Source organism: Drosophila obscura, unplaced genomic scaffold, assembly GCF_018151105.1.
Source record: "Drosophila obscura isolate BZ-5 IFL unplaced genomic scaffold, ASM1815110v1 contig_200, whole genome shotgun sequence".
Taxonomy (NCBI): Eukaryota; Metazoa; Arthropoda; class Insecta; order Diptera; family Drosophilidae; genus Drosophila; species Drosophila obscura.
In genome coordinates, this window is record NW_024542791.1 from 5,141,490 (window position 1) to 5,166,829 (window position 25,340).

A 25,340-nucleotide genomic window follows, 5' to 3' on the forward strand; every position below is an offset into this window, starting at 1 on the left:
TCATCTGATATAGATGTAATAGAAAGTTAGAGAAGTAAAAAATACTTTATAAAAAAAAAACAGTAAAAACTAAATAACATAATTAAAAAACCAATATGAATTGAGTGCTCGTACCTTATAGTGGATTAATCAAATAATTTGTGTATCGAAAGACTCCTTAATTGAAATGTACCACAACAAATACCCAACTGAGAAATTTCACATTAAATATATTAACTTAACACTTGACTTTAACTTTTATTGGAACATCCGAAAGAAGTTTCTAGGATAGGAATATAGAAAATATAATTTAATAATAATTAAATGGATCTGCACTATTAGAAACTCAGCTGACACAGCAGCGCTGTGCCACGGTTAATCCAGTGTGACACAGGGGTCTTTGGATTGCAGAGCAGTAACATGGCCACCACAAAGTTGGTACTGTGGCCCGTGGTGGACAGGACACCGCGTCGCTCGGCTGTCTTGTAGAGCGGACACAGATAGTTGTGACGCTCGGGGAGATCGGTGCGCTTGAGAGGCTTCAGCCATATCAAGGGCATGCCGTCAAACAGTTCCCTTGGACGCGCTTCGGCCAAATATTTGGCCGTGCGATCCCAACGGGCACCCTCCAGGTAAATGCCATACACAAAGACTCCATCGGCGGGTGCAGTGATACCCTTGATTTCGTTCTCCTCCAGCGAGAGCACCTCGTAGTCGAAGGCAAGCAGATCTATGGAAATGACATACTTTCGTGCATAGTTCTGCTGGGCGCCAGTGAGGAAGGCCTGTGTGAAGAAGAATCCCGACAGCCAGAAGGTGGAGGGAGCGCCATGGTCGTACCAGTGCTGAAATGTATGGAACACATTCGTTTATTACCAGCTATCCGTACCAGGGCACCTCTTATCGATTGGCCCAGCAAACAAACGTCGGCTCCCTAGCAGCGGCTCCGTTGCTATATTGCAAAATCGCTTCGCTTACCTGCAGGAATTCCAGGCGATGCAGAAAGTCGCTTACATAGCTGCCGAGTGGCTTTAGGCTGGGATACGATTTGCCAGCCCACATTGCTGGTATCTTTGCTATCAGTACGGACTTGTAGACAGCTTCCACAGCGGCAGACATCACCACCAAACCTGTATGGAATATGGAAGAGCATCAGTCAAGTTAACATACTCGTAGTAGGCTGTTCAAGGAACAAAATGCCAAATGCAAAATTGAAAATTAAATTAGTATAAACCAACACGTCAATCCACAAACACTTAAACAATACACTATAAGATAATCGCGGCAACAATACAAAGATAGATTAGCTGGTAAGTTCACCCAAAATGCCAGCACACGAAAGGAAAGTGAAAAAGGCCCAGAAACCATTGGGCCTCCGCGAGGAAAACGAGAAACGAAACCACAAATCAAATGTGGAGGATTACACATTTTCACCTGTACACCGAAAGAAGCCGTCGCCAGGTCAGACCAAACGGGTCACATTCAGCAAGCAGAGATCCCAGGGAGAGTCACCGCAGCTACCCAAAGATGCCTGTCTGCAGGGGCTGACATCTTGTTTGATCACAAAGTCCACACTGGATCGTCGACTAGCGGCCGGTAAGTGTGACAGCGGAGCCCGAATTATTTTCTTTTGATCACTTTATTGATCACTTTGATCACTTTGATCTTTATTCCACTGTAGGTGCCAACAACCCGGGCGAGCGGTCTGCGGGTCGCTTGCCGCGTACAGACAGTGAGTGCCAGTTCAAGGCACCGGGAATTGATTTTCTAACAGAACGGGATACTAGTATCACAACCCATGAGGTCAAGATGCGTCCCTCTGTGACTTCAATTAAGAATAATTCCAATAAGTGCGATTTCTTTCCGAAATATGTGGACAAGCGACCATTCAAGGAGCAGGGCACACAAACGCTCTATAGGTAAGAGCCAGAGGAAACCCTATAACATATTTCTAGATGATAACATTATAGTGTCTGCTTCACAGGGAATCCTCGGCACAAACGGTGGCCTATTTGCCAGAGATCATGAACAAAGAGATGAACGAGCATCTAGAGCTGTTTACCCTGCCGTCTTTGCTGCCTGGAGATAAGCCACCGGGACTCCATGAGGTCGAGATCCTAGAGCGGGCCCGCAAGCGTTGGGCCTTCAATAAGGCGGTGAAAACGAACTTTATGAGACAATTGCGTGAGGCGCGGGAGTTGACAATGCAAACCAAATACAGATCCATACTGGAGGCATTCGAATGGGAGAGTTGGATCGAGCGAGAGGAGTACATACAGGAGTGTCAGATGATGCGACTCGAGATCGTCATAAAGATGTTTGACAAGCGCGAGAAGGAGATGCATACAGCATCCAAGACGCGCATTGAAATGGCTTGTGAACGAATCGAGAAGCGCCGTCAAGGGGGTCTGCACAAGAACGAGATAGAGTATCAGCGTGGCAAGCGTCGCCTCGAAAGCCAGCGTAACCCCACGTCCCGAAAGTGGAAGAAGCAGAGTCCCATGTATGCCCTGGGATCCCCGTGCTCCGAGTTCTATGGACCACTCATCCGACACGGTGTTGATCCGGCACGTCGCAGCTTTGTGGGCACTAACCGCAAAGCCTTCGACATGCGGATTGACGAACTGGAGAAGCGAGTGAGCATGCAGAAGCTGGAGTGTCCGTTCAGAAAGCTCAAGGAGTGGTCAAAGCCAAAGCAGATTATCAAGGAGCACGAACAGAACTTCTGCTCTGATAAAAACTTGCAGAAGCTCTACGACTCGCTGAAGGGCTTGAGAACGCTGGCGAATAAGGAGAAGTCACAACCGAAATGTCTCAAGAAACGGCCGACACCATCTGTGGACACAGAGTCCATTATAAAACAAGACTTCGAATACGAATATCCCCATGCCACATACGGCATAATGCGAACCGCCAAGCAGGAGACCTCAGATATCACAGCCACATACGAATCTTCTCCCTTCAAAGACAATCCTCCAGATGCAGTGGGCTCAGTGTTCAGCAAGCGAATGCGAGATGAGAGAAGCAGTGAGGAACTAGAGAAGCTATTGCACACGTACGAGGGCACCCACATTGGCTGGGTCATGCAGTTCCTGTCGGAAGAGGCGGGACGACTGAAGGAGTTGCGCAAGCTCCACCTATTGTCCATGTTGCTGCAGAAGGAGCGCTGGAGACGCGAGGCGGGCGAGGCAGGATTACGCCAGAAGGAGAACGAAATGCGAAGGCTCTACGAAGAGTTGTTCCAGAAGTGCAATGTGGCCAACAGACAAATTGGCGATAAGTATCTCGATACCATTCTGACAACAGATATCAGCCACATAGCTGCCAACGACGCTGCTGAAACCGTCACCGATCTGGCGAAAGTGATTGATGCCGATATCGAGCGTTGGCTGGAGAGCTTCAAGCTCATCCAGACGCCCCTCACCTATGAACCACTGCGACTGATGCTGCGCGACATGGTCTCCCCAGACATGAATGCTGCCCTCGATCGTCACGAGAAGTCGCTCATCGCCAATTATATTGTGGAGGACGTGATATTTGGCAGAGTGTGGCAAGAGCTGGAGCCATTCGACATAGCCAGCACTCTGACTAGCGACTTCATTGATCGCCTCATCGACAACGATCTCTATTTGTTCTCGACGGACAGCGAGAGCGAAACACCTCAGAAGTCATCGTGGTACGAGTCTCAAGCCATAATACGCAAACTCATCCGCCATGCTGTGCCCGGACAGCGCTGGAAGGATGAAACCGAACGCATTGTGCACGAGAACCAAAACGATCTATTCGATGATCTCTTCGCTGATATCATGAACAAGATCGAGAATCCACTACCCGTTTTCCCCTCTGATTTGATCGATCTACGTCGCACCATATCCAACCGTAAAATCAGCTTAACGGACAACATTCGTGGGCTGGAAAAAATAGACTACAAGGCAATCAGAGAACAGCCGTCACTGCCGGACACAGAACTGCTCCGCATTCAGTTGCTGAACTTGTTTAAGCGAATGACGGCGGACAAGATCACCAGGGAACTGTCAAACGTTGACATATACCATGGAGATGACCACTATTCTGAACATCGGGATGTACATATAGAAACGCAGCATTTCCAACACCGTGTCATGAAATCAAGTGAAGTTTACGATGACCAAAAATCGATTGAAGCTGAGGCTGAGCTTGAAGAAGAGGCTGAAGAGGAAGCTGAAGAGGAAGCTGAAGGAGGGATTGGCATAGAGTTTGAAGCCAAAGTTGGGCCCTATTATATGTCTGAGGCTGATGATGAGTTTGAAAATGACAATCATGAATACGAGACGGACATTTCGTCGCATCGAGTCTACTCAGAGGAGGAGGAGGAAGTAGAAGAAGAATATGTACCTCCCAAAGAAGAGCTTAAAACCAAGAAAATGAAGTCCCAGGTAACAATTGTTACCCAAGAGGAAGATATCGAGAATGTCGACAAATCACCGATACAACTACTTAATCCGGAAGAGGGCGAGGCCGACCTTAAGGCCGGTGGGTCTGTCTTCAAAACCAGTTTCACCTCGACGGCAAGCCATGTGGCGAGTGAATACAATTTGATCAAAGCCATAGAACCCCAAACTTCAGATGAGCAACTCAACAAAAAGTCAAGCACCTCCCAGGCGGTGGGAAAAGTTGCCTCAGATACAGGATCACAACGATCTCAACGTAAATAAGGTGCGAAGGTTTTCTGATTCGCGTGTTTAAAATATTGCAAAATAAATATTGGAATTTCAACAAACAGTAAAACTCACCCTTGATTCCCTTTCGCAGCGTAATCAAACTCGTGCGGATGGTGTTCAGCAGGACATTGAAGCGCACCATTTCCTGCACCAGCACAGTGTTCATGCTCTGATGGTATATCGTGGGATACTTGAGCAGGGCCGTATCTCGATCGAAGAGCTTGGGTAATTTTTCTAGAATATCGGTGGCCACATTGGTCACCACCTCCTCGGGTGTGAGTGTCTTGGAGTCTTCGCTGTCATCGTGCGAGGCACTCGTATCCTTCAGTGGCAATGGGTACAGGGCAAGGAAGGGGGGACTTGTGGGATAAGTGGGTAGGGACAGGTTCTCGGGAAAGCGTCTACTAAGCACTTCTACATAGACCTTTTGTGTTTTCTCCAGTTTCTAAAATGCGGCATGGCCATGGCATGTTGGCGGAATAAGCAAAAACAATTCTGTAAAGAAGAAAGCTCCTAACAAGCATTAGCTGGGCACTTACACGTCTCTCATAGAGGTCCTGTTTTGCAATGTGGGGCAATTAAAGCGTTAAATTTATTACATTTTATGCTAAGAGTATTACTGGGAAGAACCTTACCCAACGATCCTTTTATGGTAAGCAAGAATGTGTATAGAAAAAGCAATTTAAGAGCATAATAAATGAGAGACTATCGGAATTATCCAAGCATTAATTTTTGGTGTATGAGTTTCCGGTACATAAACTATGCATGAGCAAGATGGAGCAAGACACTTACCTGTGTCAGCAGAGTGTGCGAGAGCAACATGTCCGTCTCCTTCTGATCCCGCATAATATCCGCATTGGCATGGAAGCCAAAGATGGCCGGTGTCGAGATCTGTGGCAGCTCTCGCGTATAGTTCATGTACATCTCGACTTCCTTGAACACGGGAATATAGTACAGCTCCGATTCGTCCAGAAAGTATGGCTTCTCCAGGTCAATCACCGCGGGGCAGTAGTACAGATCCAGTATGGTCTTGAGCGTGCGACGATCCCAGTCGTCGGTGACACGACCGCCATAGTTACACTCGCCCGTCAGGTAGCGCAGAGCATCGTAGTTAACCGTTTCGTACTGGTTGAGGAACATGCGCAGCTGCATGAGGGATATGCGCAGATCGGTCTCGTTGAACTCGTAGGGTATGTTCCAGCCGATCGGACCGAAGGTGCGCCGCTCCTGGATGACGGCATGGAAAAAGCAGAGCGAGTAGATGAGCTGCTTGAAGATGCGCGGCTGGGTGCAGGACTCGTACCACTCCGGGTCACTGATCGGATCGCTCAACATCGAACGGAGAACGTTGGAGCGCAGACCCTTGGGCGGTTCGTTGGTCATTTTGATGCCATTCTGCAGCACCACCACCGGGAAATGATCGGCTGGGTATGAGGTAAGCCACAGGCGGAAGTCCGGATGCGTCGAGTCTGGCAGCAAATTCTCGCAGATCTTTTCCAGCAGTGGCATAAAACTGGCTGCCAAATGGCAGTTCTGCAGCACCACCCAATTGCCCATTTTAACGCCCTCATCGATCATCTTCATGGCAATGGGTCCCTGGCCCTGGCCCAGCGACAGCGAGAACAGACGGTTGGTGCCGAAGCCCTGATCCTCGGCAAACTTCAGCAGCGTGGCCGTGGGATCGGAGCCAGGCGTTAGTATGAATATCAGGGGTACACAGCAGTGCGAGTCACCGAAGGAGGCCATCAAATCGAATTGCGGCGGGTCGACAAACTTGGGACCCAGCTCGCCGGACACAAAGTTAAGTACGGCCGGCACCAGTTTATCCGGCCGAAAGACCCGCAGCAGCAACAGCTTCTGAAAGACGGAGATGCGCTTGCTCCAGGCAGCGGGTATGTCCTTATTGTCCTGCGGCGCTTTCGAATCGAAATACAATTTCCAACTGTTCGGATTCGCAACAAAATCCTCACGTAAGCCCTTAAAGTTGGGCAAATTGGTCAGCCGACAGACCTCATCCCAGTTCTGTACGCCCAGCCAGGGGGTGGGATTCTTGTGCGGATTCTCCAGACCGATGCCGCCAGTCAGCAGGAACATCCATTCGGCATTGTCAATCAGGTTATCGTGCTTCATCATGTTGATGTTCAATATGAGCGAGAACAGCAGCTTATCCTGTGCGAAAGGCCAAAAACATTTCATTAGGAACGAAAACGAAAACTCAAGTCAGGGCCAACGATGGGAATGTGTGATTGGGTTCGTTCAGGGTCATCATTTTGGGTGAGTCTCGCTCTCGCATTAAATGGGTTACACAGCGAGACCCAAAAGGTTGCCCTCTGAAATCAAAGCATTTTCCGCAGCAAACCAAGCGGCGATGCCGCTTCTCTGATAGCAATTCCCTGTTTTTCCTGCTCCTCTTTTTTTTTTTGCAAGGGAAAATTAAAAGGCCGGGATCAAAGGTTAGCTTGTGGAAGCCCAGGGAAAGTACAGGGCATGGCATAATTGACTGAAAACAGCATAAAGCTAGCTGGAACTTGTTTGGATTATTATTTCATTTTTTTTTTTCTCTTTCCTTTCTTCCAGCAGTTTCCTTTGGCAACGTACATCCTTTGATTGCAGGCAGCAACGTAATAATGTTATTCGAGCAGCTCAAAAGTTGCACAGTGGGCAAGGTAAAGGTAAAGGTGGTCTTTGGCTATTTGAATCACAAATTAGTTTCAAAAAGTATGTGAAAAAATGGAAAGGGAAATGTAATTTCATCAAAATTATAGTAAAGAGAAAATAGGAGATAACAGCACCTAAGGAGAATTTTTGGGACACAAATTGGATTAATCAGGAGAGGCACCACACACAGAAACAAGTCACTGTACATAGAAAAAATGCAACTCAAAGGGTAGAAAAAACCATGTTAACAACAATCTACAATTTGTGTCCTTCAATCAGACTTTAACATCCACTGTAACAGCAGCTGCAGCAGCCACTGCAAGGCTGCCCTTCATTGTCAGTTGAAGTGGCATTCAAGTACGGTGTACTTGGGTAGTAAAAGTACTTAAATATTATTTAAAACCAAGTCAAGTCAAGTTAAGTCAAGTAGAGCACGAAGCTCAGCCACAAAGCAAATGATACGCAACGGAATACGCCTCAAATGTCACATTATTAGATTATGCGCAATTACGGGGCTAACGAGGCTAAAGGGTACGGGTACGGGTGCGGGTACGAATACCGGCCAACCAACCAACCAACGAATGGACAGGCAAAAGCTTGACGATAATTGGCATTAGCCAATGGGCACTCACACGCTCGAACAGACTGCGACAGATGTTGACATACAGGCTGTAGGTGAAATGATTCCGCAAGTCCTGCAGCCGGGCAGCGATGTCGTCCACCTTCTCCGTGTTATCGATGGAGGCCATGTACAGGTTGACAAACCAAACCAAACTGTACTGATACATGGGATCAATGTTGGCCAATTCCACTGAAATAAAAGAATACAAAATAAAAGATATACTGGATATTCTATATGTATATATGGATTACCTATTGTAAAGAATAAGATTGTGGAGTGCTCGGCTATTGGCACATAACTCAATCGGGCGATATCAATTTGCTTTTCGGTGGCCTCCGTAATAATTTGCTTCTCACTGATGTCATTGGCCAGGGCCTTGGCCGAACTCAATATCTGTACGGCCGTCTCATCTTCCAGGATATTTTCAGCAGATGAAAGCACTTCCAGGATCTGGTCTTCAGTCTCCTTTAACATGCGCTTGTTCTCAGCTCCCTGAACAATTAAATTGTTCTTCTCCGCCTCCAAGTCGGGACGCTCTCGGGCCACCGTAATGCCCAGCAATTGATCCTGCAATCCCTGTGTGGTAATCATGAAATTAAGTAGCGTTACCTTAACAGCCACCTCGGGTAGATAATGCGGATTTCGCAGCTTTGTTGTCATATAGAATCTGTAAAAAACAAACATTTAAATCTTCAGTAAAAGAAGCAGCTAATTTAACTCCTTTGCTCTACCTAAAACTATGATTATATTCAATCACAGAGTCGCCCAACTTAATGCAGAGTGTACCACCCTGCTTGAAGAGCTGCTTCAGCAACACCGACTCCAAAATGGGATCCAACTCCTCGCCAATATTCTCCAGCAGCACCGGCAGACCAAATTGTATGGCATTCTCCATGACGCGCGTGTAGTCGGGCTGATTGAGACGTATCACACAGAGTTTATTGTTCTTCTCATAGTTCTTAATCCATTTGTTCGCCTGTCCCTGGGGATCAATCATCAGTGGCCAGCGGCGTGCATTCCTGCAAATGAATGAGCATAATCTTGTATCTAAACACGCACTTTAAATGATATTACAAATGCAGGCAATTTGTCAACATGCACACAGCATGGACGAGCTCCGACGAGCCCATCATTTTGTTTGGAAGTTGGAATATTAAAAAAGAAAATACATTCCGCATAAAAATACACATTCAATATTTACGTCAATAATTCATAAGCGTAAATAATTCTATAGAAGTGTTTTTGCTTGCATTATGTGGGGGATGTTCATGTGTACATATGTATGTATGCATGTATGTATGGGGGGTCTGTTGTGTGGGTTTTGTGGGTTTTGCAATGAGAGCAAACCTCTGGCTTCAAATATGCCAATACATCATGCAAACGCAAACGTTAAGCCACAGACAGAACTATATTACAAAGAGGCGCGTAGTCGGTTATTGTCATCCAAGGGGGGGTTTTAGAAAGTTTCATAGAGTGATATTTCATATTCTTATTAATTCTAAAAGGAAACGTTCTTTGAATTATGTGCAGAAATTTCCGATCTCATTGGAATTTTGTGGTATACTTTATACTGTCTACTTTTAGACTGACTTTTTCTGCAGGCACGACTATGTGTTGGTCTATTATAACGACCATTAAGATATGCTGTAGAAAATTTATATGTGAATAATTATATGCCTAATTATATGAATAATAAATAAATTATTTAATCTCTTACAAAATCAAATACATTTTGATGTTAGTTTTGTCTTGTTTTTAAAATCATGTGGAGATTTACTCTCTTTCTCCCTTTTTTTTCCTATTCCGCTTTACAGAGTCCACAGATTTTTAACCTAAAGAATAAGTTACAGCTATTTACCAGTTACTTATGCTGTATCTTCGTCTTTATTTATCAAACATATATCATTTTATTTTATGAGGTTTTTCAAGTTTCTTTCTCTATATTCGCTAGCATTCTTTAAAACGTTTCAAAATATGAGCTCAAGCAATACACAAAATATAAAGTACTATCATTCGATTGCCTGCTATAAACTTCATCAAAATATGACCACAATAAACATACTTAAAATATTTGAAATTTTGAAATAATGATTGGTAGATACTTAGCCCCCAAATAGGGGGTTTTTGGGCGCCACTGAAAGATATATTCATACTTGTATGTATATATGTATATTTATGGATATGTGTGCATACGGCGATTGCGGTTGTTTGTGTGTTTCGAATTCTACATGCAGAAAGGGAGGGAGAGGTAGGGAGCTTTTGCGATAACTCAGAGCCGCAGTGGCAAAAACGATGGGGGGAATGGGTGCCCGTTGGATGTGGCTGTGGCTGTGGCAATGGCATGAAAAGAGTGAGATAGAGCGAGAAAAACAACAATAACTTGCAGCAGTGGCAAACGTTGATGGCAACCGGCGACGGCAGCGGCCAACACATGACAAATTCACACCGAATACAAATTGCTCGTGCGAATGAATGAACATTTTTGTAAATTGAAAACTTGATGAATGAAAAATATTTGATGGAAAAACAAAAGAAAAACAATGTCCCGGTCCTGGTCCTGGTCCTGGTCCTGGTCCTAGTCCCGGTCCTAGGCCGCTGCCTGTATCCCGTACGGATACCCGCGATATAACAAGAAAAATTCAACAAATTTTATACAAGGAATTCCAGCTCAAAACTCCTATACAATGGAAGAACTCCCGCATAGTGGAGGGACGGGGCCACTGGGCAGGCAGTTGCCATATGAAAAATTGCTAAAGTTCAGAGCACACCACCCGTGGGAGCAGCAAGAGATACGGATTTTAACTGTTTGTCACAGAATAAAAAGGAAAATTGGCACGAAAAATAGTTGTGAACATAGTCAGAAATGCAATGCAACTAGCATTGTTAAATCCGTTCAGAATCCGTTGAATGGAGTTGGGGAATTTTACTGTTGCACAAAAAAAAAAAAACCTAAAAAGAGAATCAATATATTTTGCAAAAAAAAACTTATCAAGCTTCAATTCATGGAAAGGGGGCTTATAGTAACGTGTTTTAGAGGGAATCATATTTCGAAATGGAATTGTTGAGCGCAACTATGGGAATTGTTGTGGCTTAAATACTATTGTGGGGCATAAATAAATACAATTGAAAGCTTCAACATGCTTTGTAGATAATATAATAAAGTTAAGTAAATTTGTGTTTCCAGTCTCATTTTATTAAAGCCTTCCCATAATTTATTCCATTTCCAGCACCTTTCAACTCATTTCCCAATACTGCTCGCCATTAACCAACACTAACGATACAGCCAGCAGCAAACCATGTCCTCAGTTCAAGCTCATTACAAATTCTGTAAGGTCTAGAAAGCTTCAAAACATTGCGAGCGACCCAAAGCGAAGGTCTACAAATTGTTTTTGCCCTTTTCAAATTAACATTATTTAATCAAAGGCATGCCACCCAAACCTATGCGTAGAGGCATGACCCGAAAAACCTGCTCTACACCTGATACCCAATATACGAACATAGCATTTTACGATGGGGTAGATTGGGGGATTGTGGGTAGAGGTATACGCTGAGTCAGTGGAAAAGACTGGGCCAGAGGTTGCCATATGTGCTACGTGTCACCCGGAATATTAAGCAAATGAATGTTAATAGTAAAGACAACACAGGGAATGAGTTCTATCGAATATCGCAGCCACCCCTCCTGGCTCTCAGCATACGAGTATTTGGCAAATACAAATACTTCTATATTGTATGTACATATAGACAAAAGCCCCGAAACTACAATGTAAGTCCCAAAGGATGTGCAATCGTGTGCTGCTGCTGCTGCTGCTGCTGCTACCCCTGTGTCGATGTAAAAATTAAACCTAATCCGCTCTGGGCGCACATTAATCAATTGCTTATAGAGGGAGAGTATTCCTGAAGCTGAAGCTGAAGCAGAAGCAGCCCGCATGCCCGGGCGGTCGCGTTTACTCACTCACTCACTTCTGGGGCCCTCAGGTATTTTTGGGCATGCTCCAAATTACTTTGAACACTTTCATGGAAAGCGGCTGCCGAAGCAGCAGCAGCCAGGAATTTCCTTTATTAAATCGACCAGCGACAGGACGGGAAGAGGGAAGATGGAAGGAAGACTGGAGATGTGGAGTGGTATTATGGCCGCGCTCCCTGACCTCAGAGAAACCCACCAGATGCGTAATACACGCATCAAACATGAAAATTCTGCCTCCATCTCCCCCCTTGCACCCTTGCAGCTTCTTGTGCCCTTTTGTACCTTGAGCAGCAACCACCGGGGCGAGCTACTGGCTGGCTGCTGGATGGCGTGTCCTGGCAACGACTCGTTCTGGCCACATGCGGGTGCACCCTCCCTAACAACACCTACCTACCCCCCAGCTACTGTTCCCATTTGAGTTCGCGTTTGCTTACGCGTTCCGGTTCCCTTTCCACTGGCTTGGCTACCGTGCAGCAGCATCCGGTGCCGTTCTCACACTCACCATCGCGACGCCTGCACGAGGCGTATCTTTAATTTTCCTAATATGCGTGAATTCTAACGTTTTATGTTTTGTAATTAGAAAAAGAGGCAAAACAAAAACTCCAGCTTCGTGTCGTGTCGCTGACAGGCATCGCATCGCCATTGAAGGAACGGACTGAACGGAGCACAAGGAAGAGGACCGTGGACCCATAATTACCGTGTCAGGTTGTTTAATTGTTGTGAACAGAGGGGAGGGACTAGGATTAGATGCCAGATGTTGTCATAACTTTGAGTAGTAAAAAGAAACTTCAATTAGAAGACTAGAATCTTCCGTTGCACTTGAAGAAAAATACGATACAAAATCTAACTTTGGTTTAATGGTGTTCCGTAGTGAGAATTATTGGAGGGATTTTCTGAAGATTCAGTAAATGAATGTATGGGGATCTTATGGGTATGTTGAGAATAACAAAAAGCATTTCAAACTATGAAAGGAAAAAAAAAGAGTGGAACTTTGTGTCATGTTGAATTATCTAGGTAGTTTCTAGGGTTGGAATATTCTAAGGAAGATCATTAAAATGACAGTTAAAGTCCTACAATATGGGCAAGCAAAGTTTCCACATCTTCAGAATTGCAAGACTCTCACTTTAAAGTCTAAAATGCTCCCCATAGTTATACTTTCCAGTCAGCTAGCCCCTCCAAGAATATAAAAGCAGTAAGTACTCACTTCATCATGATGGCACTCTCAACGGAGAACGCATCCGTGGGCAGGCCGCAAATATTCCAGAAACGAATCTCCACCGGTTCGCCCAGCACAACGGCCAGCTGGAAATCGGGTGAGCAGACGACGCCATAATTGATGCACTTGACGACCCATTTCTTGATTTGTTTGAGCCTGAAATCGATGGTGAAGGGCCCCAGATAGGCCACCACGCCAGAGGAGATCAGCACATCGCCGGTGACGCTCTTGAAGCTGCCCTGCAGCATCTTGGCCGTCTCCGACCAACGGGTGCGTTCGCCACCCAAGCCAGAGATGAGCTCCTGGGCGCGCTGCAATTTCTTCGTACAAGCCTCATGCTCGGCCAAAAGAACGCTGCAAAAAAGAAAACAGGATATTAAAAATGGAATAAATAGATAGCTGCCCCATAGGTTTACCCATATTGCCTAAGCTGCTCGTCGAGAATCTTCTGAATGGCCGCCAGATTGGCCTCAACTCTGGCCAATTGTGCCAACTTTTCATTGAGCGTCTTCATGGCCGCATCATAGGTGGCTTCGGCTGCGGCCAGGGCAATCTTCTTGGGCGCCACAATCTTGGCAACCACATCGTACTTGGACAGGGCAATGACCCATCGACACAGACCCTCGCAGGCCGTCGAGGCCATCTTAATCTTATCCGGATCGAATGCCTCATTGTTTAGGATGCGCTGGGCCAGCTTCTTCATCACCTCGAGCGGAATATTGTCCTTATCGAAGTTGAGCAGACTGTCCAGGAATTTCATGTCGCTGAGTACACGCTTTGAGGGTCCCCAGTAATCCTCAACAGTGCCCACGCCACTCGGATTTGGCACTTTGTCCGGCTTAACATCCTTGAGAATGCACACGGCCTCCATGACAATTCGCACACCAATGGGCGGACTCTTCATTGTCTTGACCACAGCAATGTCCGCGGTAGTTAGGGTATTCAGGGCGGCCAGAGCCGAATTCAAAATGGGCAGCGCTTCACCCAATTTGGCATCGCACTCGTCCTTGATCGTTTGAGCCACAGCCGCCTGCTCCTTGGCCGACTGTTCGTCCTGTTTGACAATCTCCCTCTGTTCGGCTGCAAGGTTACTGTCTGCCGTCACCTTGGCCACCTGCTCGGCCACAATTTCCGAGGCTTCTTTCAATTTGGGCTCGAGCGCCTGCAGTTGCTCCTGCATCACACCCACTTGCTGGGCGGCAATGTCCAGCTGTGAGATGCCCGTCAAGTAGCGATTGCGGTTCGTTGTGATGTTGCTAAAAAGGAGCAGATAAATTCCCACTGAGAAGTGCACTTGGACGGCGAGTTCTACTCACTTTCTCTTCTGACTGAGCAAAGATTTGAATGTTTGGATCAGCTCCAAATATGAGGTGGGTGTCACGTAGTTGTATCTGTGCAATCTGGAGAAGAATTTCTCGGATAGCTTCTGTGTGGACGTGTGGAACTCCATGCACATGTCAATGGCGGTGCTGCGCTCCAGGGCGGTCAGATCCTCGGTGGACAGGAAGCGCGTGGAGACGGCCAGAAGGGCATCCTCCGGCCAGGATTGGAACCAATCGATGGTACAGCAATTGACAATGGAAGGGAACTTACGAATACGATTGCGCAGCGCGTCGCCAATGGGCGACATGGCCAGCACAATATGCAGCTGATCTTTACAAGTCTAAGGGGGAAAATTCAGATACGAAAATTAGTACATAAAAAGGGAAAGATATGCGTCTAGTTCGTGCTGTGATCCCACCGTAACAAAGAAATTGAACAGAGCCACAGGACTGCCATCCGTTTGGACAGCCTTATCGCGTTGCTTGTCGATCTGCGCCATCTTCTCCACCACCTCGATCTTCTCCTCGTTGGTAAACAGATTGGGCACCTCGCCCGAGTTGAGCAGATTGTTGATGTCCTCCAGGAACGATTCATCCTTGATCTATAACGAGTCTAAGCGGGTTAGAAAAACCAAGCACCCAGGCAAGTAGCAGTCCAATAGCCAAGTAGCAGTTCCCACCTGTACGTCCGTAAAGAGAAAAACGCCGTGCATCTCGGATGCCCCAATTTTGCGTAAGATTGTCTTGATATCCTCGTGATACTCGTAGGGGCCATACAATCGAGTTATTTCCACTTGAAATAGCTCATAGTCGCATATATGCGAAGCCAGACGAGTCAAGCTCTGGCGTCCGGAGCCGCCGACCCCAATGAGCAGAGCATGACTACGTGGCTGCTTTATGATGCGGCATATGCGCGACAAATGCTCGACGGCAAAGCGGAAAAGCACCAGATTCATGGGCTTCTTCGACATGTTGTTGTACTCCACCAGATAGGCCTCCACCACATTGCGCAGCTCCTCCAGGTCCTGCACCTCAACATAGTTCTTGGTATCGGCCTTCGGATTGGTGAAGTCACAGTAAATCAACTGACGGAAATCGGACTCCTCCAGTCCCTTCTTGCCCTTGCCCACAAGTCGCCCAAACAGCTTCGTGGCATCCACATTGAACGCATTCCTCACAGTGATGCACACGTTCTCAAACAACCAGCTACGATCGGCATCCTCCACCAGCCGATCCCCATAGACCCGCAATACCTCGTGCACCCACAGGCGACGCATCGAGTTCATGTCCTCTGTCGCCTCGGGCACCGACAGCAGCACACCCTGTATGACCCTAGAGAAGTCCCGCAGGTTGAACAGATAATGCGACTTGGCCGGTGTGGGCAGCAGATTTAGCTTGGCATCATTGTAAATGGTCAGCGTGGCACTCACAATCTCATCTATGCAGGGATCGAATTCTTTGGAGAAGCCCCTAAATGCAGGCAGAATAAATCATATTGAGTAACCCTCAATCGAAGTGCATTTATCGGGTCTTACCTGGTATCCAAATGCCAGAGCACAATCTTGCTAAAGATCGTGGTCATGATCTCGTTGTTGAAGTCATCGATGGCCACCACATTGAAGAATCGCTGGAATCGCTGTGTCACTGTATTGCCCGTCGATGGCGGCCCCATGGCCGTAATCATTTGCAGGTCTATCAGCTTCATGGGCACAATGTTCTTCCGATCGTACCACATCATGTGGTCGAGCATCATGCGCAGCAACTCGATGGGCGGCTGGGCCCCGTAGTTCTCTTTGAGCGGCATGGAAACATCATCCACGAAGATCACAAAACGCTTATTGAGCGGTGGACCGAATACACCCTTTCGCCGCTTATCCAGCTTGGACATTATAATGTCCTGCGTCTGATTGGCCGAGGTCTGTGCGGAAAAGCTGATCAGCAGCGGCTTGTAGGTATTCAAATCCATGCGCTTCAGCATGTAATCAATCACATAGACACTCTTGCCGGTACCCGTGGGTCCGACCAGCATCAGGGGCTTGGCATGGCGCACCAGCAGATCGAGAACGGCGGCAATGCGAACGCTTTCATTGGTTTGGATTATGATCTGATTGACGGGTATGTCGCGGGGTATGGGCGGAGCCGAATTCACGTCATCCTGCCATGGCTTCCACTTGCCCTTGCCCTCTTTTATGTATCGATAATCGAAGACCGATCCGTTCTTTGGTATGGGGAATATGAAAGGCTTCGCCAGCACATCCACATACAGATCGGCTGTGACACCATACAGCTCGTACAGGTTCTGCGGGAATGTCTTCTCCATCAGAGCCCGAAAGATAATGTTGAACTTCTCCCGGCTGTCGGCATCCAGCGAGCCGCCGAGCGACCAAACGGCTGAGAATAAGAATATCCCCTCGAGTTGGGCTCGAAAGTCCAAGTCCGATATATTGGCCACGTACTTTTCGTCCTTGAAGTCATCGATGAAGCACTCGAAGAAGTTCATGAGGCTCACCATCAGATTGGCATCCGAAGTGGGTGCGATCTCCTTCAGGCTCTTCCGCACAATGTACAGCAGGATCGGGCAGAAGCGCGAGATCATCGAGGAGATCAACTGCTTGCTGACCGTGTGAAAGGCCGCCGGCAAGGTGTTCTTCCACGAAGCCACCAACGGCTCCCAGCCCAAGGAGCTCGGTTCCAAGTAGATCATGCCACAACGCGACACTGTTGCCGGCGAGGCCACCTCCAAGTCCATCGGCTCGAATATCAGATTGGTGCTATTCGACAGTTGAATAATCTCGCCGGACATCAGGCACAGCTTCTTGTTGTCATCGAGCACTGTGTTCATGTTCTCGATCCAAATGGCATCCACGGGCCCATCGAAGATCAGCCACTTGCGATCGGGGCTGTCAGACACGGCGAAGATGCGATAATTGACGGCCAGAATGCCATCGCTCCACTCGTGGGAGACGGCATCGAACTGTCCGTAAAGTTGACCCATGGTAATGGCCTTCGGATTGATGACTGTATAAATGGCTTTGTTTTCGGAACCATCCTGCGACGAGCATTCGGGAGAGTAAGTGAATATTAAATATTCTCTAATTTAAATCAATATTTGCGCCCCTACCTTGTTCTCCATGCACTCCAGAGCCTCTGCTAGCACACGATATGTCGTAGACTTGCCACCAAACGGATAACCCACCAGCATAAGTCCGTGCCGCACCACAATCATTTCATACAGCTGCGAAAGAATGAACCAATGAATATTTAAGTGAATAATAATCAAAACTTGGATCTGGCCCACCTGCTGAACCTTCTCCAGGACAAATGGAGTGCACTGTTTGTTCTGCCTTTCGCACGCCCATCTGGTGCACTCGTTAAAGATCACATAATCGGCCTCCGGCAATGTTACGCCCGGGAACAAATCAGAGGTGATGCCCTGGAACAGGGGAATATCCTGATTGAGGAACTTGGGCAAGTTGACATCTTTGATGGAGCGCAGGACGAGTATGTCCTCGTTCTCATTGCGATAACGTAGCTTTAAGGCGCCCGCTGCCTTCAGCACAGACTTCACAGCACGCATGCCATAATCGTAGTGGCACTGAGTACTCAACTGCTCGGAGCACAGCCGATAGGTGGCCACAATCTTCACGGACAAAGGCTTGGCCGTGAGGAAGCCATAGGAGTAAAGTTCTATCTCAGAGATGAGAGCATAATCCGGCACCATCATGGCCACAGAACGGAAGAGTGCCTAAACAACGAAGCGAAGGAAGCAATTTAAGCCAATGAAATGCCAAACGAAAGGCAAACCCTACCTTCAGATTATCAGGCAGCTCCGAGCGACCAGCATAGCCAGGATTCATTGTGATGAAGACCGCGCAAGTGGGGTCCAGGGTGAGGGTGGTGCCCTCAAACACCAAGGTGGGACTGCCAGAGTTGATGCCCCGCTGGATGGTCATAATCTGCTGGGCCACCACCGACAAGACCTCGAGATCGATGCGATTGAATTCATCGAAGCAGGACCAGGCGCCGCAAGAGGCCAGACCCTTGAAGAACTTGCCCAGAGCCAGATAGTCCAGGCCGTCCGAGCAGTTGAAGACCACACACTGCTTGGCCACGGCCTTGGCCAGATCCTTGGTGGTCTCCGTTTTGCCAGTGCCCGCCGGACCTTCGGGCGCACCGCCCAAATGCAGATTCAAAGCAGCAAACAGAGTGCGATAGCAACGATCCGTCAGTGGGGTGACGACCAGTCGCGTGGTGTTGCCCAAATACTCGTAGCCGTAGGGCAGCGAGCAGTTTATCATGCGCGTGTCCAGGTTGTTCTCCTCCCAGTAGTATCGCAGCTGGCACAGCCACTGGAAGTCCTGCAGATCCTCCACCTCCTTTTCCACAATTTCTGCCAGCACATCGCGAGCGTGCACATCCAACACCACCAGGGCGCCCAGTGTGATGCGGTTCTGTGTGTTCAGATCGCCGCGCACCAGATCGACGATCTTGTTGATTTGCTGTATGCATTTTTGCAGATATTTGGCCAGATTCCCCTTGGGGTCGTCACTCTCGAAGCACTCGGTAATCTCCAGCGTCCAGTAGGTCAGCGATATGGACTGCACACACTGACCCGGCCACGTGAGCACCCACACATTGCGCACAATCTTCAGATAGCTGTAGAAGGCCTCCGACATCTTGTGGTGTATGCTCTTCTTCATGTCGATCTCCAGCTCCAGCAGCCACTTCTCGACTTGACCGCGCGCCTTGGACGTTGAGATGACATCCACCAGGACCACCTCCTCACGCTCCGAGGAGCGCATGGCCGTCACATCCAATTCCTCGGTGAAGTTCAGCGTGGCAATGCCCTCGAAGCACTTCTTCAGATGCGGCTGGACGCGCGTCGGGTCCTTCGTCTCCGAGAGTATTTCCAGCAGCTCGTCGTTGGACAGGAAGAAGAAACGCGGGAAGTACAGTCGCTTCTTCTCCAAATAGGCATTGAGACCCTTCTGGATAATCTCCAGCAAGCTGTATGCCTTCTTCAGCTTGTCGTTCATCTTGTCGATTTGCACAACGGTCATGACACGTGGATCCGAGGCCACCTGCTTCATCAGCTCCTTCCATATCTACAAAACCACAAAGCGAATAGCAATGGGATGCCAAAATCTGCAAGGGTTGGGGGCACGGCACCCACTCACCTTATCGACGGCACTGAAGCGTCGCCCCTCCTCGGGCATCTGTTGCTGAATGTCCGGACTACTGAATATGGGCTCCAAGTACATCCAAGTTGCCTGCACCCGCAGCCATTCGTCCAGGATCTCCTGCAGCAGCATTAGTTTGGCCTCCCACTTCCTGCAAAAAGGCCAACAATGGTTAGCATGTGTGACTTGTGTGGCTTGTGTGTGTGTACGCCTCTGGCACTGACAGCTCAATAAATAGATGGAGCAGAAGTGGCGGCCAGGCCAGGGCGACACTGCAACTCTCTGCAACTCCCAAGGGTAAGAATATTAACAACATTTTGTGGATTAAACCATACAACAAGTGTGTCTGCTATTCCCATTCCTTAAGAAACCCTCACAGAACCCTCGCATATACTTACAGTATCTCCGCCTCAAATGGCTTGATGTAGGGTGAGCTCTTCATCGTCTGCGTCTTGATGATTTGATCGTCCAGCAGTATTTGTATGTCATCCACGGAGGACAGCTTAAAGGTTCCGGAGTCCCTGTGGGAGACATTTCAATTACAGTAACATGAACATGAACATGGACGCCCCCCCCTCCACCCCTCCCACTGTGGCGTACCTGTATGGCGAAATGGTAAACTCAACGCCCTCCCATTCGTTGACCATCTTGGCCATGGCCTTCTCCAGATTGTTCTCCTTGGTGGCACTCTCCGAAATGGCCTCAAACTTGGGCACATACTCATCCAGCTGGTATTCGATAATCTTCTCGAGCGTCAGCTCCGACGACACCTTAATGGGGAAGCCAATTATCTCGGATACTTGCTCCCAATGGCGCGCCTTCATGCCCGGATTGCCCAATGTATTGATGATGGGCATGTGCTCGCGGAAGGCCTCAATCTGATCCTTGACATCGAGTATCAATTGCATTGTGGTGGGATGATCTCCCATTTGTTTCTCCAGCTTCTGGATGATGCGATGGAAGTTGGACACATCCGTGTCGATCTCGTCCGGATCGAAGGATCCCACCTGGGAGTGCATCCACAGGTCATACTTGTCCATAAAGTCTTGGCCGGCATCAAAGAGCGCCTTATAGGGCTTCAATTGATCGTGGGCCTTCTTGCGCATCGGATACTGCGACAGATCCCAGCCATAGGAAGTTTCCTCCTCGTTGATCTGATCGATGGTCTCCATGGCCTGAATCAGACGCTGATCCAATAGGTTGGCCCTCTTCTTGTACCGCTGCAGCTGTTTGATGTCGCCCCATGTGTCGTAGGCCTGCACCTGCTCGTAGTAGTTCTGCAGCTCGCGTCGGAACAGATCGATGCGCTTCTTCAGCAGCTCCTGGTACTCGATCATCTTTTCGGCTATGATGGCGCGATGCTGCTCGAATACGGAGGGCAGCTTCAGGTACCACTGGAAGGAGTTGCTGTTGTTTTTTATTTCCAGCGGCGAGTATAGCGTATGATCCATTAGCCACAGAATTTCGCCCATGTTAACCTTCAGACGGGCCTCCATCTCGGGCACGAGATTCTCCTCGGCATGCACCACATAGGCCTTCAGTTCCATCAGCTCTGCGGTGTCCTTGGGCACAGTCAGCGCCTTCTTTGCTATGGCATCGTATTCCTTGCCCAGCCTGGAGATTCTCTGCTGCTGATCGGTCACCATGCGGGTGAGTAGCTCGTTCTGCAGCTGCCTCGCCAGTGTCTCCAGATGCAGAATAAACTTATCGCGATGGAACTCGTACAGGCCCATGCGTATGACGCTCCACACCTCCCTGGCAATGCGATCCTCCTTCTCCTTGTACTCGTAGACCATTTCCGAATACTGATCGAAGGTGGCCTCGCCCTCCATAAAGTTGGCCACACGCTCCGCATCGATGCCATTGATGAGATCAATGAACTGATCAAAGTCCTGCAGTCGCAGCTCGGGCCCAATGCGCTGCTCCTCCAAAAGCGCACAAATCCGATTCTTTGTATCCTGCACAATGCTATCCGGCACGGCGGGGGTGAGGAACATCTTCTTGGATATCACCAGATCCGTATACAGCTTGCTCTCAATGCGTGGAAACATGGTAACACTCATCACAATCGAATCGATGACACGCAGCAACTCGCTTTGGATCTTCGAAAAGCCGGGATTAAAGCTGATGGTATCCTCATCGCTAAGCATCACAGAGATTTCAAAGCCCGGATTCGAATGCTGTCAAGGGGAAGCAACTTCATTTAATCTATTGAAGGCCAAGAATTTACTTTCACTCACCCCGAAATCGCAAACAAAGTCGGCAAAGGCCTTCAGACTCCGGATGCAAATGTCCTCCAGCTGCTGGGTCATCAGTGCCGCCACACAGTTGAAGAAACGCTTGACCAGCGTCACTCTTCTAATATCCGGCAACTGGCCGCGCTTGCTGGCCTTCAGCAGCGTCGAGTGTATCTCGCCAAACCATGTCTCATCCAGCATGGTCTTGACTTTATCGATATGCGATCCACACAGATACTGCCAGGCAAACAAAGTGGAAACAATTTCAAGGTAGATTGCTGGGGTAATCCCTTCCCTGCGCTAAGCTTACCACAAAACCGAACAGCGTGTATGGGCCCTCAGCCTGGCTAACCTCCTGAATGTCGACCAAAGTCTTGTTGATGTATTTCATGCTCCATAGCTCCAGTATGCTGGCCACACTTCGATGTATGCTGAACAGCGTTTTCATCAGTCGATTGCGATTCTCATCATAGCTGAAGGAGATAGGAGACGGGAGCGTTAGTTGGGTTGGCTATGCAAATTATCTGCGTCTACGCCAAAACTTTTCACTCGAGCTACTTCGTCACAGCCCATTAAGCAGTGCAGGCAACCGCAACGCAACGCAACCATCCTGCCACCCACGCAACCACCGACGCCAGAGGCATTCTTAATGATGCCAAATGCTCAAAGGGCCATAAATTACCGAACCTCACACGGCTGTGGGGCTTCTATATATCGATAGGCCATCGCCGTCGCCCAATTTGCCAAGAGCCGACCCACTTAGAAGCCCCCGATAAGGAAACCCAAACCAAACCCAAACTATTTACGTGCGAATTAGAGATGGGAGCGTGCCGAAACACGTGCTATCTGTGATGGGCGAGGTAGCGGCCGTTAAGTGCTATCGATCTGCTTGGGTGCTCGTGTCACGACACTTGCACATCGCTAGCCGACAAAACTTTAGCCGCCCAGCCACACCTACACACCCACACCAAGCGGCTTAATACTCAGTGTCAGAAACAAGTTCAATTCATTTTTAAGCATATCCTTTTTGCAATTTATGTCTCGCCCCCTGCTCAACCAAATCCCAGCCCAAAAAAGCACGCAGCAAGCAGCATCAACCATCTTCTCCGGTCTTCCGCCGCCACCGCCCGCAACTTCAAGTCAGCTTACTGTTGCTCATCAAATGTCAAACCAATACACAGGAGGACTTAACTTTCTGTTGCGCTGCCGCTGCTTTTGCTTTTGTTTGGAAATACCCTTGAAGAGGTGTTGATGAATTTTACAAGATGCTTGCAACGAGGGAAGGACCCACTGAATCATCATCAAAGTACATAATTTCTGAGTATTAAAACTATCCAAGTTTCTAAGTCAGAAAAGCCAAATGTTAGCTTTGGTTTAGTGACAATACGAATAACTCAGCTCTGTTAGAGTATCTCAAGCTTCGACCCCGCCCTTATGTTTCCTATTGCTGTTGCCTTGGCCCTGGATGCTTGTGGTGGTGGTGCTGCCTTTCCCATTTCCGTGGCATTGTAGTTGAAAAAGTGCGGTTAAAAAGTTTTTGGCACGCCGCTAAGCGATTTCTCGCGTTTTCCCCATTGCAAGAAGCTTTTAATAATGTCGCACGACTTTCGTTATTTTCACTCCCAGAGAGCAGAAAGAATCTCCGAGGCAACATTGTGTGTGCGTCACACTGCTGCCGCAAATCGAGATGAAGTTACGAGTATTTTCATAAGATTTCGCGCGTTGCCGCAACGCAACTCAAAGGGCGGCAATTCATTTCATAAAAATCGGATTGGGATTTTAATCCACAATGAAACCCAGCCCAGCCAGCATTTCCACATATGTGGGCGGGATCCGGATACGGTATGCTCGAGTGCTTGTGTGTATGTAATTGCATGTCAATTGCACGCTTCTTTTGGGGCAAAAAAAAAAGGGAAAGGGAAGCCCCAGCGCTCGCATTCAATTATGGCAACTTTTTCTTTCACTTCTGCTGTTTTTTGTTTGGCTCATTGTAAGCGCAAAATTTACTGCGGGTGCCGGCAGAGGTATGGGTATAATTTATTTTAATTAAAAAAATGAATCTCGCATTAGCTGAGGAAGGTCAAAGTTAATTTTCGCCTCTCCATTCATTGCGAAAACTCTTGAAATGAAAATAAAAGCTGAAAAACGAGATGATAGATCGTGTATGCCTTATATGTGGTTGGTATACTCGTATGTTGCATGGCATTAATCACTACCTTTAAATGGTTTTTTTATGTTAACTTTTAAATTAATCCATAATTGAATTTTAGCTTCTATTTTTTCTGACAATTAGTTGGAAAAAACTCACCGAAAACGCCAATGATTCGTCAGCAGCCTCACTTCACGACGCTCTGCGGTCTCGAATAGTCCCGTGGAACCCTCTTTGGTCAGCCGATCGAGCGCCGTGTGACGCAGCACATAGTCAACGACGGCCTTCTTCATGGCAAACACATAATCCGCACGCACCTCGGCAATGTTCTCATTGAGAGCGGTTTGCCATTTGTTCAGAAACGCCGGCACCAGATCCGTAATCCTACAAAGAAATACCGAGAGATAGTTATGGATGAAACGAAATATTTATGTGGATGACTCCGCGCACCTTTTGAGAATCTTTCTGTTGAGCGGCGACACATGGATCGTGTCGATGCCATGCTTGATGTAGTAATAGTAGCGAAGGGTCTCCTTCTCGTCCTTGTCGGGAAAGGGTATCTGACACTGACCCACCTGCTCCGCATCCTGATCATCGTCCATGTGCAGTATCAATTCGACCAGTTTGCGTCGAAAGTGTTCGCGCTCCACCCGCATCGCCATGTAGTTGGCTTTGCCCTTCCGTTCAGACTCCGCCTGCTTTTCCTCCCGCTTGCGCCGGGCACGCTTTTTGGGGCAGAGTATGCTTTCGGGCAGATCGGAGACCATTTTCCCATCCAGTATTCCACTCGTGCACTCCGGCATATTCAGTTCGTACCAGAGACGCCGGGATTTGTACTCAGGATTGGCCTTCGACTGCAGGATGCTCTGCAGCACATCCGGCTTGGGCCGGGTGTAGAGCATTTTGGACTTTTCGCATATGCGGCGAGCGCCGCAAATGGAAGTAAAGCTGGGTATACTCATATCCCTATTGGGATCTTGTCGGTTCTGCATGTTGTGGTCTGTAAAAAGAATCAAATTTGAATTTAAATTTAAACTATATCCGGTTCATGAGGAAAGTGGTTGGAGTCTTTGCTAGTTTCTGGGTGGCAGCGCTGGCATGCGGTAATATCGATAGCGCAAACCGTTTCAGACAGACTTACATTTTATGATATGACCTTTGTTGCTTAAACCTTATTTTACAAACATTCCAATTAACTGGAGTCGTTAAAGCTAGCCAATCTTGTAGATAATTTATTCATCTATCGGATAAAATTATATGCAAAGTGCGGAGAGTCCTAGCTAGCCATTAATATTAAGCCGAATATTAAAATC

General features: G+C 47.8%; 2 protein-coding genes across 3 annotated transcripts; one reads left to right on the forward strand and one right to left on the reverse strand.

Moving 5' to 3' along the window:
• Nucleotides 1-214: 214 nt before the first annotated feature.
• Nucleotides 215-25,027, reverse strand: LOC111079441 (dynein heavy chain 7, axonemal). Of its 2 annotated transcripts, XM_022374611.2 has the most exons (23): nucleotides 24,478-25,027; nucleotides 24,187-24,411; nucleotides 22,189-22,351; nucleotides 21,882-22,115; nucleotides 20,242-21,821; nucleotides 20,040-20,162; nucleotides 19,639-19,792; nucleotides 18,271-19,566; nucleotides 17,760-18,206; nucleotides 17,583-17,696; nucleotides 15,997-17,510; nucleotides 15,142-15,931; nucleotides 14,881-15,063; nucleotides 14,456-14,802; nucleotides 13,556-14,395; nucleotides 13,128-13,493; nucleotides 8,691-8,978; nucleotides 8,211-8,626; nucleotides 7,970-8,148; nucleotides 5,472-6,848; nucleotides 4,752-5,001; nucleotides 958-1,109; nucleotides 215-824 (listed from the first exon to the last, which is right to left on the reverse strand). In XM_022374611.2, exons 1-23 carry the CDS (start codon nucleotides 25,017-25,019, stop codon nucleotides 318-320), a joined length of 12,087 nt encoding a protein of 4,028 aa, XP_022230303.2. In that variant the 5' UTR covers nucleotides 25,020-25,027; the 3' UTR covers nucleotides 215-317. The 2 variants fall into 2 exon arrangements, with proteins under 2 accessions (XP_022230303.2, XP_022230304.2); XM_022374612.2 differs by lacking the exons at nucleotides 215-824; nucleotides 958-1,109; nucleotides 4,752-5,001 and adding exons at nucleotides 5,016-5,236; nucleotides 5,315-5,323.
• On the forward strand, nucleotides 1,146-4,673 carry LOC111082216. Its single transcript, XM_041593820.1, has 3 exons — nucleotides 1,146-1,575; nucleotides 1,661-1,898; nucleotides 1,964-4,673. The coding sequence occupies exons 1-3, from the start codon at nucleotides 1,305-1,307 to the stop codon at nucleotides 4,671-4,673; spliced, it is 3,219 nt and encodes a 1,072-aa protein (XP_041449754.1). The 5' UTR covers nucleotides 1,146-1,304.
• Nucleotides 25,028-25,340: the final 313 nt, after the last annotated feature.

What these genes read in the sequence shown, in the direction of transcription:
- LOC111082216 (XM_041593820.1), top strand. Translation starts at nt 1,305, where the DNA reads ATGCCAGCACACGAAAGGAAAGTGAAAAAGGCCCAGAAACCATTGGGC. An exon ending in GGATCGTCGACTAGCGGCCG is followed by an intron (nt 1,576 to 1,660) that starts GTAAGTGTGACA and finishes ATTCCACTGTAG; the next exon opens with GTGCCAACAACCCGGGCGAG. An exon ending in GGCACACAAACGCTCTATAG is followed by an intron (nt 1,899 to 1,963) that starts GTAAGAGCCAGA and finishes TCTGCTTCACAG; the next exon opens with GGAATCCTCGGCACAAACGG.
- LOC111079441 (XM_022374611.2), bottom strand. Translation starts at nt 25,019, where the DNA reads ATGCAGAACCGACAAGATCCCAATAGGGATATGAGTATACCCAGCTTT. An exon ending in TGGAGTGCATGGAGAACAAG is followed by an intron (nt 17,511 to 17,582) that starts GTAGGGGCGCAA and finishes TGCTCGTCGCAG; the next exon opens with GATGGTTCCGAAAACAAAGC. An exon ending in TGTTCAATTTCTTTGTTACG is followed by an intron (nt 14,803 to 14,880) that starts GTGGGATCACAG and finishes TTTCCCCCTTAG; the next exon opens with ACTTGTAAAGATCAGCTGCA.